At 38.3% G+C, this 14,822-nt stretch overlaps 1 protein-coding gene across 1 annotated transcript in view; it reads left to right on the top strand.

The window, feature by feature from the left end:
- TRDN (triadin) overlaps positions 1–14,822 on the top strand; it is a 252,640-nt gene that overhangs the window by 21,486 nt on the left and 216,332 nt on the right. The window contains exon 2 of the mRNA XM_044291164.1: positions 11,360–11,569. Within this exon, the coding sequence (XP_044147099.1) occupies positions 11,360–11,569 (210 nt within the window). The remainder of the gene's footprint in view (positions 1–11,359; positions 11,570–14,822) is intronic.

Below are 14,822 nucleotides of genomic sequence, written 5' to 3'. Positions count from 1 at the left end.
GCGGCGCAGTATAATTACAAGTACTCACTCCATTCACAATTACACTGTGCCTCTGCTGCAAGGGAGACAATGGACAGTGTAATGAAGAGGAAGCAGCGCTCAGAAGCAGTGCAGCCTAAACAGGGTGCCGGGTGTCAGACTGCTGCTAATCAGATATCGATAACCTATCCTGAAGATAGGTAGTGTTGAGCAAACCAAAGGTAACAAAGTCAATCCGAATTTCAGGGAAAATTCAATTCGCCACAAAGCAGAATTTCTACGTACTTCATGGTAACTAATACATTTTTCCTAAAATGTCATTAAAAAAAACACATACTCGTCCTATCCATTTAGGCTACTTTCACACTTGCGGTAGAGTGATCCGGCAAAACGTATGCCAACTGATGGCATTAGTAACACTGATCAGGATCATGATCAGTTTTAAAAATGCCTGATCAGTCAAAAAAAAAGTATTGAAATGCCGGATCTGTCTTTCCGGTGTCATCCGGCAAAATGGATCTGGCATTTACTATTTTCTCCTTTTTTTCGGTCTGCGCATGCGCAGACCAGAAGGACGGTTCCGCCATTCCGATATTTTGAATGCTAGATCCGGCACAAATACATTCCTATGGAAAAAAATGCCGGATCCGGCATTCAGGCAAGTGTTCAGTTTTTTTCACTAGAGATAAAACCATAGCATTCTACGATTTTCTCTTTTGCCTGAACAGTCAAAATGACTGAACGGAAGATATCCTGAGGCATCCTGAATGGATTACTCTCCATTCAGAATGCATGGCGACATACAGTTCTTATCCGGTATAGAGCCCCTGTGACGGAACTCTATGCCGGAAAAGAAAAACACTAGTGTGAAAGTACCCTTACACGCAAAGAGGCCGTTGTGGCCATCTTGATTGGAGAAACCGCTCAAAATCTCACGCAGGATGACATCATTATCACGTCAATGCACAAGATTTTGCATGGTGTCTTCAATCAAGATGGCCGTGACGGCGTCTATGCGAGCAAATTAATAAGGTGAGTATTTATTTATTTATTTATTTACCCTGGTTAACCACTCAAAGGCATAAATTGTAGCCTCAGATGCCACATTCAGTGTTCCCCATCATTGCACCCGCTGCATATGAAGGAATGCACTTCATCACAAATTATTGAATTACCGTACTTCGTCACAAATCAAATTTCTTTGTGAAATTCGGTGAAGTAGGCAAATACAATTTTTTATAACTTTGCTTATCTCTAAGGAAAGGTCATCAATATATACTGCTTACACAACTCCTTTAACTTTTTTAGATATAGTAAATCAATAAAAATGTTGTTGTGATGATAGTCATTTCTTTAAAGATAGAAGATAAATTCCAGGGAGAATTTTCTATTCCTTTTATACAGTAAATTGAATGTTATCATATATACAATGTGTGGATGTTACTAAGCATATGAAATGATATTGTACTACAATTTATATTTATATTTAGGTAAAGTAAACACTACCTTTTGTATGGCAGATGTTAGTTGTACTTTTGTACTGCTATTCTTCCATCGAGCCAAGATGTTCCTAAAGATACATTAGCATATATTTTACTGTCACTAGGTACCTTAACAAAACTATGTTGCCAATTATTTTATTGGCATAGCCATAATTAGGTAAATGAAAATGGTAATTCAACGTATACTTGCAGTGTAACACTCAGGAATATAAATGTGTTATTGTCAGATAGCATGACATAGTTAGCATCCTTATTGGATAGAGTTGCCTCCAAACGAAAGCAAGTTCAACATTTTTGAGATTACCTGCTTACATATTAAGGAGGTATGCCTTAAGGCCACAAACAACATAAAAAACAAACAACATAAAAAAAAATAAGGCATTAAAAACCGACTCACTGTCAGTTTTTATGGCTGTTCTACATCCATGTACATGTTCTACAAAGTACCTCCGGTATATAAAATGCCCTCAATAGTCCCACACTGTATAAAAAATACTGCCCCCGTATAAAAAAAATGCACCCCAAAGTGTTCCCCTAGTATAAAAAGGCCCCCAAAAGTGGCACCAATTTTTATGGGTACAAAAAAAATACTCCCCTCATCCACTTGAACGTGCTGACACTCACTCTGCACTGGAGGGAACTGGAAGGACCTGATGCTCCCAGCGACATGACATATGCGGCATAATGACCCTGGGAGCTTCAAGTCCTTCTAGTTCCCTCCAGTGCAGAGCGAGTGTCAGCATATTCAAGTGCATGAGATATATATATATATATATATATATATATATATATTTATTTATTATTATTATTATTATATATTTTTTTTTTTTCTCCAATTTTAAAAAGACACCTTAACCCGTCTTTAACGGCTGTTAGATTGGTGCACTCATGTCTATACAACCGTTAAAAATGGCCCATTGATTTTAGTGGGGTCCATCTGGCCATGAACCAGAATTTGTCCTATTTTCTGATGGCCGCTTTACACTGGCAGATAAAAAACTGCCATGTGAATAGCCCCATAGACTTTGATTGGTTTTAATTATTTGACAGCTGTTACTAAAATGGTTGTCACAAAGCTTTTTTTGACTGCCATATTAATGTAGTCTTATCTATGAAACAAAGCAGCTAATGACATGGATGGTATTTTGAGTGCATCATATAAAGCACATATCTTAGGCCTTGTCTATCTATCTATCTATCTATCTATCTATCTATCTATTCCTTGTCTGTATATGCTGACACTGTGCTGCTCTCTCTGCCACAATCCCGCCTTTCTCTCCTGCCAATGGTGCTCCAAGTTGCTGGTACCCTTGTCAGCATATTCAGGCTGCAGCCTATTCTGCTAGGCATCCCGTCATGCTCCTTAGGATGTACACACACTCTCGATCTCAGTCTCCTAAAGGGCCAGGGTGTCAATGTCCAATTGTGTCCTCAGTCAATAGTTTGCTGTCTTTGGGTATTTAAAGCACTCTCCTCTGTAGGAAGGTGCCTGAGCTTTGGGTTATCTAGCCCAAAGAAAGGTGTACCTTTCTGTCTGACTTCAGTATGCCGATTTCCAGCCTGAAAACAGACTTGCCCTGACTTTAGCCTGTTCTCGGATTGTCCTCAGGCTGCTTGCCCTGACCTTGGATTTGCCTCTCGTATACACTAGTAAGCTGTCTGCCCTGACCTTAGCTTGTCCCCTGACTACATATATTGCCTGACTCCTCAGTACCTGACCCATTGTCTCTGATCCCTGTGGGTCAGCTGCCGACTACACTAGGACTACGGGCACGCACTGCCTATAACTATCGATCTGTCTCTCTAATTATCTATAAATTATCTATCTGTCTATCTTTATTCACTCTTAGCTGTCTAAAGAAGCTAAATAGTAAAAACAAAAAGTTGATGATGAGTGAGAGTTTCCCCATTTTATCCTATAACTAGTCAGATGAAAACAAGAAATATTGTTATTACAGAAAATAAAGAAAAATAAAGAAATACAAATGTAATAAAGTCAATATAATGTGAAATAAACTTGACACAAACAAATACATCATTTTAGCTCACCCTTACATACCACGGCTGTACACGGAAACCCATGGAGACCAGGGAACAATCCAGCCAAATTGCAAAAATTCAAAAATTCCAGCAATCAGGCCACTGTTAAAATTCCAGTATTTATGGCATCATCCTAAAATCAATCCATTAGCCGACCGCTCTGCTAATAGGTTTTAAGATGATGCAATAAACACTGGAATTTTAACAGTGGCCTGATTGCTGGAATTTTTTGCACTTTGAATGAAATAAACGTACATATTTAAGACTTAAACAAATAATAGAGCTCAAAAAGTACATGTAAAAGGTATAACATTTTATTAATCACAAAATATAAAAGACAAATGTCACATTAAAAGGAAAGGTGGCAGAGAGAAACATCCTGGCAGTACACAGACTAAATACAGGAATATATTACAAAGTCTTATATAGAAAATGTGTACGGATATGTCCCATATGTAGTGCAGCAATAACAACTGTCAAGTACACATGGTGACAGTCAGTACCGGTTAAATCAGAAATGAAATTAATGTAGTACCAGGGAGCGAAATCACATACATTCCCTTACATGGAAAACCTAGGAACTGCTGCATGGAACTCACCCAAGAAACTGTGCACAAATACCTTTTACATGTACTTTTTGAGCTCTATTATTTATTTAAGTCTTGTTCTCTGCTTAGGAGCTTCTACTAGGATGTTTTGTAGAGGGCCCCCCAATTTAGCCACAATACTTATTGGTGTTCTACTGGTGAAGTTTTGCCATGTGGGCCGATTTTGGTCTTTTTTCTGCATTGACTTATATTTAAATGGATGTAAAATAAGATTAAACTAGCATTTAAAATAAACAAACTGTTAGATGTGTTAAGTATTCTATACATTTCCAACCTTCTATTTGTAAAATGACTGTTTTTCATACATATGTCTAGTCTCCCTATGGGCTGATTGTTAGCAGTTTAGCATTTTGCAATCACAGCTGTTCACGTTAGCACCCGGCCCATAAATCTGTCTCACAGTACAGTACTTTGGTTTCATTATGGATTCAAAAGACAAGATTTTCAACTACACAGAAATAGATTCCGACATGGAGGAGGATTGTGACAGAAGAAGAAGCAATTAAGCAAAAAGATTGAACTGTAAAGCATTTTCATTACAGAGCCTTGGCAAGTAGTCCACCTAGGGATAAAGCAAAAAGTTTAGGAATAAAATATTTATTCCTAAGAAGTCTAATTATTTGGATTACATATCTTGTTTATAGCCCATCTATATTGCTATTTGTTGAGCTGGCACCATGCCGAAAAATATTTATGTTATGATTTTGATGAGGAACATTCTGTCTTGACTATTTTGTAGCAGAGTGAACTAGTAAATTTACTAAGCAATATGTTGTATTTCCAAATGATACTGATGCCAAGAATTTCACCTAGCTTCTGTCATCTTAAGTAATGTTTGTGTACTAAAGTATACATGTACAGATGGACTTGCATCAAGATGTCTTTTAACTCGTTGGAATTGTATTACAGTAATAATATATTAATATATTATTATTTCTGTCAATAATTACATTTTACCTGCAGTCCTATGTAAATAAGCTTACTCCTGTAGAAAATAAATATTGTTGCCCTACTGTTTTTTAATGGTAGTTTTACACTACAGTTTTAAAAATATGCTTTTTTGATGGCGTCTTTTGAAGCAGTAAAAAGCAGCAGCTATTTGGTATATGCTGGTCAATGGGACATTATAAAATGTCTTATGAGCACAATTTTTTTGTGGCATTTTAAGGTAATTTCCTAGCATGTTTTGCTCTCTTGTCAATTTTTGAAATTGTGTTTTTTCAGACGTTTTCTCATAGACTTCTACAAGACAAAAAAAAAGGTTGAAAAAGTTGTGTGACTAAAAACAACACCAATGCTTGTAAAAAATGTCAGAATTTAATGACATTTTTTACAAGCCAAATAAAATGCCAAGAAAAACACATATTCTGGCAGTACCCTCAACCTGGTGATACACATATGAAAGCTGCCAAGAAAATTAATGTTTGGCCAACAGCAAGTAAAACTGTCTGCCTCATGAACATTCACACATAGGAACACTCCAAGAAAAACTGATATACTGTGCTATGCCTAGTGCAGGGCATGAAGTGGCGAAGCATGAAACAGGAATCCTCTCTTTGGTGTCTTTCATGGTCCCCTGTGGATCTACACTAAACTTAAAGGCTATGTACACCTTTGGAGACAATTATATTTTTTTGATTGTGTTGTACTCATTTTGAGTTAAGAAATGATTTTTTCAATTTGTCTTTATTAAAAAAGATGTTGAGCCATTTCTTTGTACAGCTTTGAGATTTTCTTGCAGCAGGAACAGTGTTCCATCAGGCAGCTCAGCTGATGGCTCCTTATCTCTGATTTCTGACCTCCTAACCACTCATTATAGCTCAATTCGTATCTTACTGATAAGAATGTGGCCTAAATAAGTTTTTATGACCTTTTAGTAATTTAGATGACCAGCACAAAGAGAAAGTAATGTTACCATTCACACAGCTAGATAGTTAACCCTTTGTGACAGAACGGCTGAATATTTTCATAAAGACCAATTGAAAAAACTATGTTTAGCCCAAAATTTGTAATATGCAATAATAAAAAAAATTGGCCCCAAAGGAGTATATAGCTTTTAACTAGAGATGAACAAATCAAAGCTGATGAAGTTGAATTCGATCTGAATTTCAGGAAAAATTTGATTTGCACCGAAACTGAATTTCCTCGCGCTTCGTGGTAAGGAATCAAATTTTTTCCTAAAATGGCATCTGCACATGTGAGGACATGGAGAAAGGAACTCTGGTAAGGTGGGATCACCCATAATGCCATGCATGCAGCCAATCAGCAGCCAGCCAGCCCTGTGATGTCACAGTCCTATAAATAGCCTCAGCCATCTTGGATTATGCCATTTACCAATGTACTTAGTGCAGGGAGAGACATCAGCAGGCACTAGGGACAGTGTTAGAAAAAACTTAAATGTGCCCCAAAAATATATGAAAGTACAGGGAAAGATTATTCAAGGTGTTGGGAAAGGATAGGGAGGAATCATTCCACAGCATTTATGTAGAACAGGGTTCAGTAGGGGAGGTTACAGCCTGGGTAATGGGAACAATCCTATTACACCTTGCTGCACTGACTGGGGATCCAAATTGCCATTAAACAGCTCTGTAATTCCAGTAAACTGTTCTTGTTATTGGGGTGCAAGTGCTGATTGAAACAGCAATTAACAGGGTTTATTACAAGGAAATATTTCTATGTCTTATTTGCCCCTATGTGGTGTACTTATATGTTCTAAAGCATTTTTTGGCTTGTATTAGTGGGAAAAGGGGCTTATTAGCCGTTGTGTGGTGAAGTGCTAAAATTACAGCACTTTTTGTCATGTATTAGTGGCAAAAGTAAAATATGTTTGCCGTTCATCAGTGCCGTTCATATGTTCTAAAGCCTTTTGTGGCGTGTATTAGTTGAAAAAGGAAAAAATATATTTGCCGGTCAGCGGGCAGTTATATGTTCTAAAGCCTTTTTTGGCGTGTGTTAGTAGCAAAATAAAAATATATTTGCCGTTCAGCGGTGGAGTTATATGTCCTAAAACTTTTTGTGGTGTGTATTAGTGGAAAAAAAAAAATATAATATTTGCCGTTGCGCGGTGCAGTTATATATTCTAAAACCCTTTTTGCCCTGTATTAGTGGCAAAAGAAAAATATACTTGCCATTCAGTGTTGCACTTATATGTTGAAAAGTCTTTTGTGTAGTGGAAAAGTGGGAAAATATTAGGGCCTAATAGCCGTTCAGTGGTGCAGTTATATATTCTAAAGCCCTGTCTGCCATGCATTAGTGGCCAAAGAAAAATATATTTGCCGTGCAGCATTGCACTTACATGTTGAAAAGTCTTGTGTAGTGTAAATATGGAAACAAATAAATAGTGGCCTATTTGCCGCTCAGGGGTGCAGTTATATGTGATAAAGCCCTTTTTGCGGTATGGACCGAATTACATAGTGGCACATTTTTTATGTAAAACTGTTTTTTTGGGGGGGAAATTAATGGGTGATTGTAGTTTGTTCTGTATGAACTGAATTCCATTATCCTTTCATTGGTGAAATTTTTTTATTTCAAACATTTTTTTTGGGGGGGGGGGGGAATTGATGGGTGATTGTAGACCTCCTTTGCTGAATGGGCTGAATATACTTGAGATGATAAGATGAACACAAAATACAACAGATTAGGCAGACTTAAAAATGGCCACCAGATACATCACATGTTCCTGCAGGGCTAGTAGGAGAGGATGCAACCTACAGATGAAACAAACAGATATATGTGCCCATGCGGAAAAAACAATTCACATCCAAATAGCAATATACAACATAGGAAGTTTAACTTGCATGTATAGTGCCCCATCAGTTGCCAGGCTGTCTCAGAACGTGTGCTTGGTAAGGCAGTGAGGCATATTCAATCAGGGGGGATTCAAATAGGGTGCCGGAGCACTTTTCACACGAACTGGAAGACAAACTTCCGGTGAGTGGAACGCACGCTGTGCTCACTCTTCCGGTATCGTAGAAAACATGTGTCACTACCAGTTTGGTGAAACGCATGTGTTTCAGTGTGTACCCGGAAGGGAGGAGGGGGGCGTGTGTAGGAGGCTGTCTCTTACGCTTCCCGATAATCCCCATCCTACAGCCTTGTATGTGTAGTATTTGAGGGCAAAAAAGGATAATATATAGGAAAGTGGGCAGCCTCAAAAATAGATACATGCCCCTTCTAAGCTAAAGAAGCCAACGTGAACCATATTAAAAAGTAGTCAAGGTCTTAGAAAGATGATTATACAGCCAGCAATATGTGGCTATACACCCCTCATGCCAACCCTGCCCCCCTACTTTTGATGTCTTCCGCACCCGCTCATTAGGGACACTCATGACACTGACAGATTGTCCAGACTGTTAACAAGATAAAAACAGTCAGGTTAGCAAAATAATGGTGACTAATAAAACATCACACTTATAAATATTTATTTGCATGCTTTCAGCATTCATGGCCAGTTGGGGCTGTCAAAAATATTGGGAGAAGAGGTCTAAATCAGAGGAGGAGAAATTAGATTTATTTGAGAGAACTACATTAAACTACGTATAATGGAGGGAATTGAGCATATAAATTAGCATATATGATTAGATGCCCCTGACGAAACGCTAAAGCGAAACCCAGGTCGGGCAGGAGTAGGTGTTTTTTACATATGTGATATGCTTTTAACCAATATCTGCTCTTGTGAGTATAATTAAACCCTTTTATGTGACCAGACTAAGCAGTACTTTTCTATCGATGCGCTTTTTCGATATCTGACAAGAGTTTGTTGGAAGAGAGGAATGTGCCTGTGAAAGGAGGTCTGGTTCTCTGTGTTCCATTTACTGACTGCTCTGAGCTGGAGTGAGTATTACCGGATTGGCTAATACAGCAGCACGGTCCAGTTTTGAAAACGTCTTCCTATGCTGCATATTGCAATTTGGATGTGATTTTGTTTTGCCTCATGGGCACATATATCTGTTTTTTTATCTGTAGGTTGCATCCTCTCCTACGAGCCCTGAAGGAACATGTGATGTATCTGGTACCCAATTTTTAGTCTGCCTAATCCGTCATATTTTGTGTTCATCTTATTATATCAAGTATATTATCAATATAGATGGGACTATTCCTAACTAGCACCTACCCCCTGAGGAACCCAACCGGAGGAAACACATCAGGGTATTAAAAATCCAAACCATTTAGGGCATTCCAGGGTCTTGCAGGACAGGCACGAGGACAGGTTGTCCCTGGGCTGAGGTTGAATCAGGGCATTTCTAGGGAAAGTGTTCCCCGCTCACTGTTTTTAACGTGCACTTTCCTATGACCCTGTCCTCTTGTTTATATGATATACACAATGATAGTCAGGCTAATTTCTTTTTTTTCCCCATAGTTATTATCTATCCTCCTTGGGGTTATAGGGGTATTTTAACCTTATCACTAATAAAATTAATGTTTAAGGGTCCTTTTTTGCAATTTATATTAACTTCCATTAGATGAATAGTAGGTGACCAAAAAGAAGGGATGGGCATATTGGATTTCAAGATGCGTGATCATTTGTCCCCCAAAAATATACGTAACTACTATAGGTCTCTGGTGACAGCTTATTTCATTCTCCATTTTAAGAACAAATGCACATTGGCAAAATGAGCATATACCTGTATCAAGGAGTCAAGAGAAATAGATGTCAAACTGTTCAGCCAACAGCTACTATATACCACCTCTGCCTCATGGGCAATAGAAATGGATTGTTGAATTTTATTGAAATGGCCATAGACGTTAGATAAAGATTGGATACACAGTTGCTGCTGACAGCTATCACCATGGCATTCAGTATTTAACACCCCTTTACATGGTCCAATACTCAGTCCAATTATTGGCACAAAGCATTCCTAGGAACACGCCTTCCTGATAATTGCCCTGTGTAAAGGTGCTGCCGATCACACAATGAACAAATACCCATTCATTTGTTTTCTGGCCAGCAGATCATCCTCTCTAAACGGGAATCTGCTGCCCAGAAACAATGAATGTGTATGGGGATAATGAACTTGTATGGGGACATACAGAGGACATGATTACTATTGGCAAATGCAGCATTTACCTTGCATAACAAGCAGGCAATTATTAAACGGCTTGTTACCAATAATTGCCTCCTGTCTTGGCATCTGTAAAGGCTTCTTTTTATTCATTTTGGTCTCGGTAAACAGAGCAATTTTCAATTTTTTGTTGTTTTGTTTTTTACTCCCCGCCTTCCTGATGCCAATAGAGAGGAATTTATCATGAGGGTATATTTGAAGTCAGTTCTGCTTAAGTCTGCATTGGCGAACTTTATACCACATTTATCAAATGTCACTTTTTGTTTGATAATTTTGCATTATCCTTAAATCTAGCACTTATTTCTTGAAAAGTTACTCCAGTTTTCCTACTCCATCTTCCTATTAGAGTGAGATTTTAGTTGTCTAGCAGTGTTCCTTATCAAATATAGCATAGTCAGTGAAGTTAACTGACCTTACAGAAAGCAAATAACAATAGACACTTTATTGGTGTGACAGGTACTGCACACCTGTCACCCCAAGCTGTAGCGGAGAGTTACTACTCAAGGACTGCTGTGTGCTACTTTCAATCACTAATTTTTCTTCTCTACTATTAACAGACAATAGATTATTTTTTAACTGTACCTAAAGGGCACTGTGGCCAAATGTGGCTGTTTTGTAAATAAAAGAGATTGCAAGTTTGCGACTTTAAAAAGTCTCAATGATAAATTATGTGTGACACTCATTAACATAGCTAACCACACCTACTTTTTCACCCACATTTCAAAACTGTAATGAGTGGTGTAAAAATACAAAAGGTAGCAAAATGTTTGCGCAAATGAGTGCATAAAGTCACAAAAGCCCTATTTGGTGATTTTTTTGAAGCCAGAATTCTGGAGTGAAGGCTTGATAAATCAGGGCCATAATGTTTATAAATTTCTATTCACATAGCCGTATGAGGGCTTGTTTTTTGTGGGATAAGTTGTACTTTCTAATGGCACCATTTAACATTGAATATGATGTAGTGGGAAGCTGGATAAACATCGAAATGGTGTGATATTGGAAAAACAAAATGCAATTTCACCTCCGTTTTATGGATTTTGTTTTAGCAGATTTAAATAATTGATAATTTTCTTATGACATATTCCATTTATTATAATCATGCTATGTTTTTATAAGGTCTGTGTTTAAAGATATTACATTACCTTTTTATTTGTAATATGTTGCGCAGGTCGTTCATCTACCACCACTACAACGGTTTTAGATGGTAAGAATGGATCTGTCCACAAACCTCCACTGAAGATGACAAAATCAGTTTCACAAGAGCTGAAGACAACATTCAGATCCCCAGCTGCATGGATCCTGGTGGTTGCCCTCATTGTGACATGGTCTGCAGTTGCCATTGTAATTTTCGATTTAGTGGATTACAAAACCTTTGCAGGTAGGTTGAGATTTTGGTGACATTATAGTGTATATGATTAGGGTATTGTGTATATGATTAGGGTTGAGTTAATTAAAGCATCCGAAGTTGACCTCAATCAGAACTTCAGAGAAAATTCCATTCACCGCAAAGCCGAATTTCCTCATGCTTCGTGGTAACAAATCAATTTTCCATGAAAATATATGACATAACAGATTTAAAAAACTGACAGCCTTAGACTGCTGAATAAAAAAATGGAATAGGTACAAATAAGTACATGGTGGGGAGTTGGAATATTAAATCCCACTGAATGCTGACTATTTGTGATAAAGGAGTCATTGCTGTTGAATATAGTGCATTTGTATATTCACTAAATATTTTATGAGGCACAACTAATCCTGAAATGCAGTATTAATAGGTCTGTTGCATTGTGGCCATGGTATACAACAAGGATTTTCTGTAGAACTAATTTTACTTATCAGGTACTAGATATTATGGAGTGTCTTCTCCTTCCCTAGCTCGTTATTTTAGTATTATGCTTATCTGACTCGCATAAGTGCATCCCATTTCTTTCATGTACTAGACCATTCCTTTCCTAGCTTTCACACATGCCAGACTATGACTTACCCAACTCCCCTTTACTAGACAATCCCTTCCCCAGCTCTCCTACAGTATGTGCTAGAATATTCCTTCTACAGCTTTCTTATGTTATAGAACATCCCCTTCCTAGCTGTTCTGTTTGCTAGACCATTTCTTCCCCTGCTCTCCTACCGAATGTACTAAACAAATATTTCCATAGCTCTCTTATGTTATAGACTATTCCTCCACTAGTTGTTATGTTTGCTAGACCATTTCTTCCCCAGCTCTGCCACGTGCTAGACTAAACCTTCCCTAGCTCTCCTATGTGTTAGACTATCCCTGCCCTATGTGCTAGGTTAATCTTTACAGAGCTCTTCCTTGTGTCAAGTCATTTCTTCCCCTGCTTCCCTTTATGCTAGATCATTCCATCTTCTGATTTTCAATGTTCCAGATCATTTCTTTATAACTCTCTGATTTATTAGATAATTTTTTCCTCAAATTTTTGACTCTCCTAAACTCGCCATAGTAACTCAGTCCCTAGCTTTACTACCGCAACAACTTCTCCAGGACAGCTCTGTTTATTGGTCAAATAAAGCTGTATGTTTTCTATAGTTTGAAAAGAGGTCTCGTACAGTATATACAGTATTTCAAAATAGCACAGCCATTGCTTTCAGCGTCTTGTATGAAACAGAATACCACAGCTTGTAAATCTATAGATTACTGACTGAAAGGAATTTATGTTATAATACATATATTTAATAATGGCTCTAACTATAGTTAAAGTACCAGTTTTTTTTTTTTTTTGTTTTTTTGCTGTAAGTAAGCATACATTTTATTTATTTGTATAGAATTTACATGGACAGTCATTATGAGAATCATCAAACGTCATGATGACAATACTTATAGGAAAACGATATGACACAGAATATTATAAAAAAAACATAATAGCCACATGTCTGGATTTTGTAACATCTGCTTATGGTGTTATATTGTTGGATGAAGTCCTGTGCAGCCATTGCAGGGAAAATGTGATATTACACGATACCCATTTGAGAGTCCACCAAAATTGGAGTTACTCTTTCTAACAGATTTCCATTGTAGTTCATAAGACTAAGCTAGACAATGTGTACCTGGTTTGTCCATATGGGAGAATGACATTCAATGAAGGAGAGCTTTAAAGGGATTGTCCGGGTTCAGAGCTGAACCCGGACATACCCATATTTTCACCCAGTCAGCCCTATGATCTTAGCATCGGAGCATTTTATGTTTTACAGGCTAAGACAGAGCTAAAGCCCGCCCATTAGTGCCAGTGATGTCACCGGGCTGACTGTTGGGTGGAAGCCTCCGCCTGGCAGTGTGTTATTATAAATAAAAAGCCCTTGCCCTGCGCGATCCTGCGCAGGGCAAGGGAGAGTATCAGAGCATAAAATGCTCCGATGCTAACATCAGAGGGCTGCCAAGGTTAAAATAATGGGTATCTCCAGGTTCAGCTCTGAACCCGGACAACCCCTTTAATGTTCAATAAGTTTTATTGAGTATTTTGTCAAAATAGCAAATAAAACTATTAAGAAAAGGATAGTATGTATTACCACCCTCTGATGGTAGTTGAGTTGTGCGGTATCAACACATTAAGAAGGCATAAAGGTAAAAAAAAATACTGCAGCGTGCCAGAACACAGGGGATAGTGAGTGTAGTAGTGATGAGCCGATGGGTGTAGTAGTTGATTTACTCACAGTTAAGTTGTCCCCTGGGCCGACATGCAGTGGATGGGAAGACAGCCCTAAATCCTCTGGGGCACTCTTGGTTGCAGGGAACACCAACCAGATGAAAGTTGAGGTGCCCTTGATGGCAGTGTGTAAGCTTAGGGTGCTTTGGTGGCTGGGTTGTAGTTTGCAACGCCAACACCGTATGGTGCAATTAAGAGATGGAGCAGAAGAATGAAGAATGAGGCAGTAATTAAACCAAACAGGAACTTTACTTGTCAGATGTAGTAAGGCATCCAATATCATCACTTTGTCTTGCATACAGATGGCAAAAAGGGTAAAGCTACAAATCCAAATTAGCAGGCTCCATGAGGTGAAGTGTAGAGGTTAGTTCAAGCTCACTTTAGTAGAGGTGATGTTCTTACTTGTACTTGGTTCCTGATCTTGCTTTTGTCACTCAGCCTTTCAATCGTAGTTTAGATCCTCTGTAAGTATTCTGACAGTCCTTGGTTATGGTGGGCAGCCTGTAACTTAGAAACTCTCCACCTAATGCAAAGGTGACTAGAGCCTGATAAACAGTATTTATCTTCCTCTGCCAATAGTCTATAGTTCAGCAATCCAGCAACCCAAGGGCGATTTCCCTCATTGGAGGCAAACTCTCTGCTTCATTATTTTAAAAGGTTGCGGTCCTCAAAGTGATAATCCGCTTTATACCCCAGAAGGGTAATCTACAGTGTAGGATCAGATAGTCCTAATCTTGGACTCTAAGGTTGAGGTAAATTGGTTCTCCAGGCTTGGCCCAGGAGAACAGAGACAAGCCTGTCTCCTCTCCTTCCTCCCAACTCCTAATCCCTCTAACTTCCTATGGCTGCACTATATAAATGGTGTTATGGTGACCTTTAGTGGTGGAAGTATGCAATGCATGTTACCAGCCTATAATATGGATTCAGCAGCATAGACAAAGAAATAGTGCAAAATGACATCATACTATA

Source organism: Bufo gargarizans, chromosome 4 (assembly GCF_014858855.1).
Source record: "Bufo gargarizans isolate SCDJY-AF-19 chromosome 4, ASM1485885v1, whole genome shotgun sequence".
Classification (NCBI taxonomy): Eukaryota; Metazoa; Chordata; class Amphibia; order Anura; family Bufonidae; genus Bufo; species Bufo gargarizans.
Note: the sequence above shows the minus strand (reverse complement) of the source record. Positions and strands in the feature narration are given on the sequence as shown.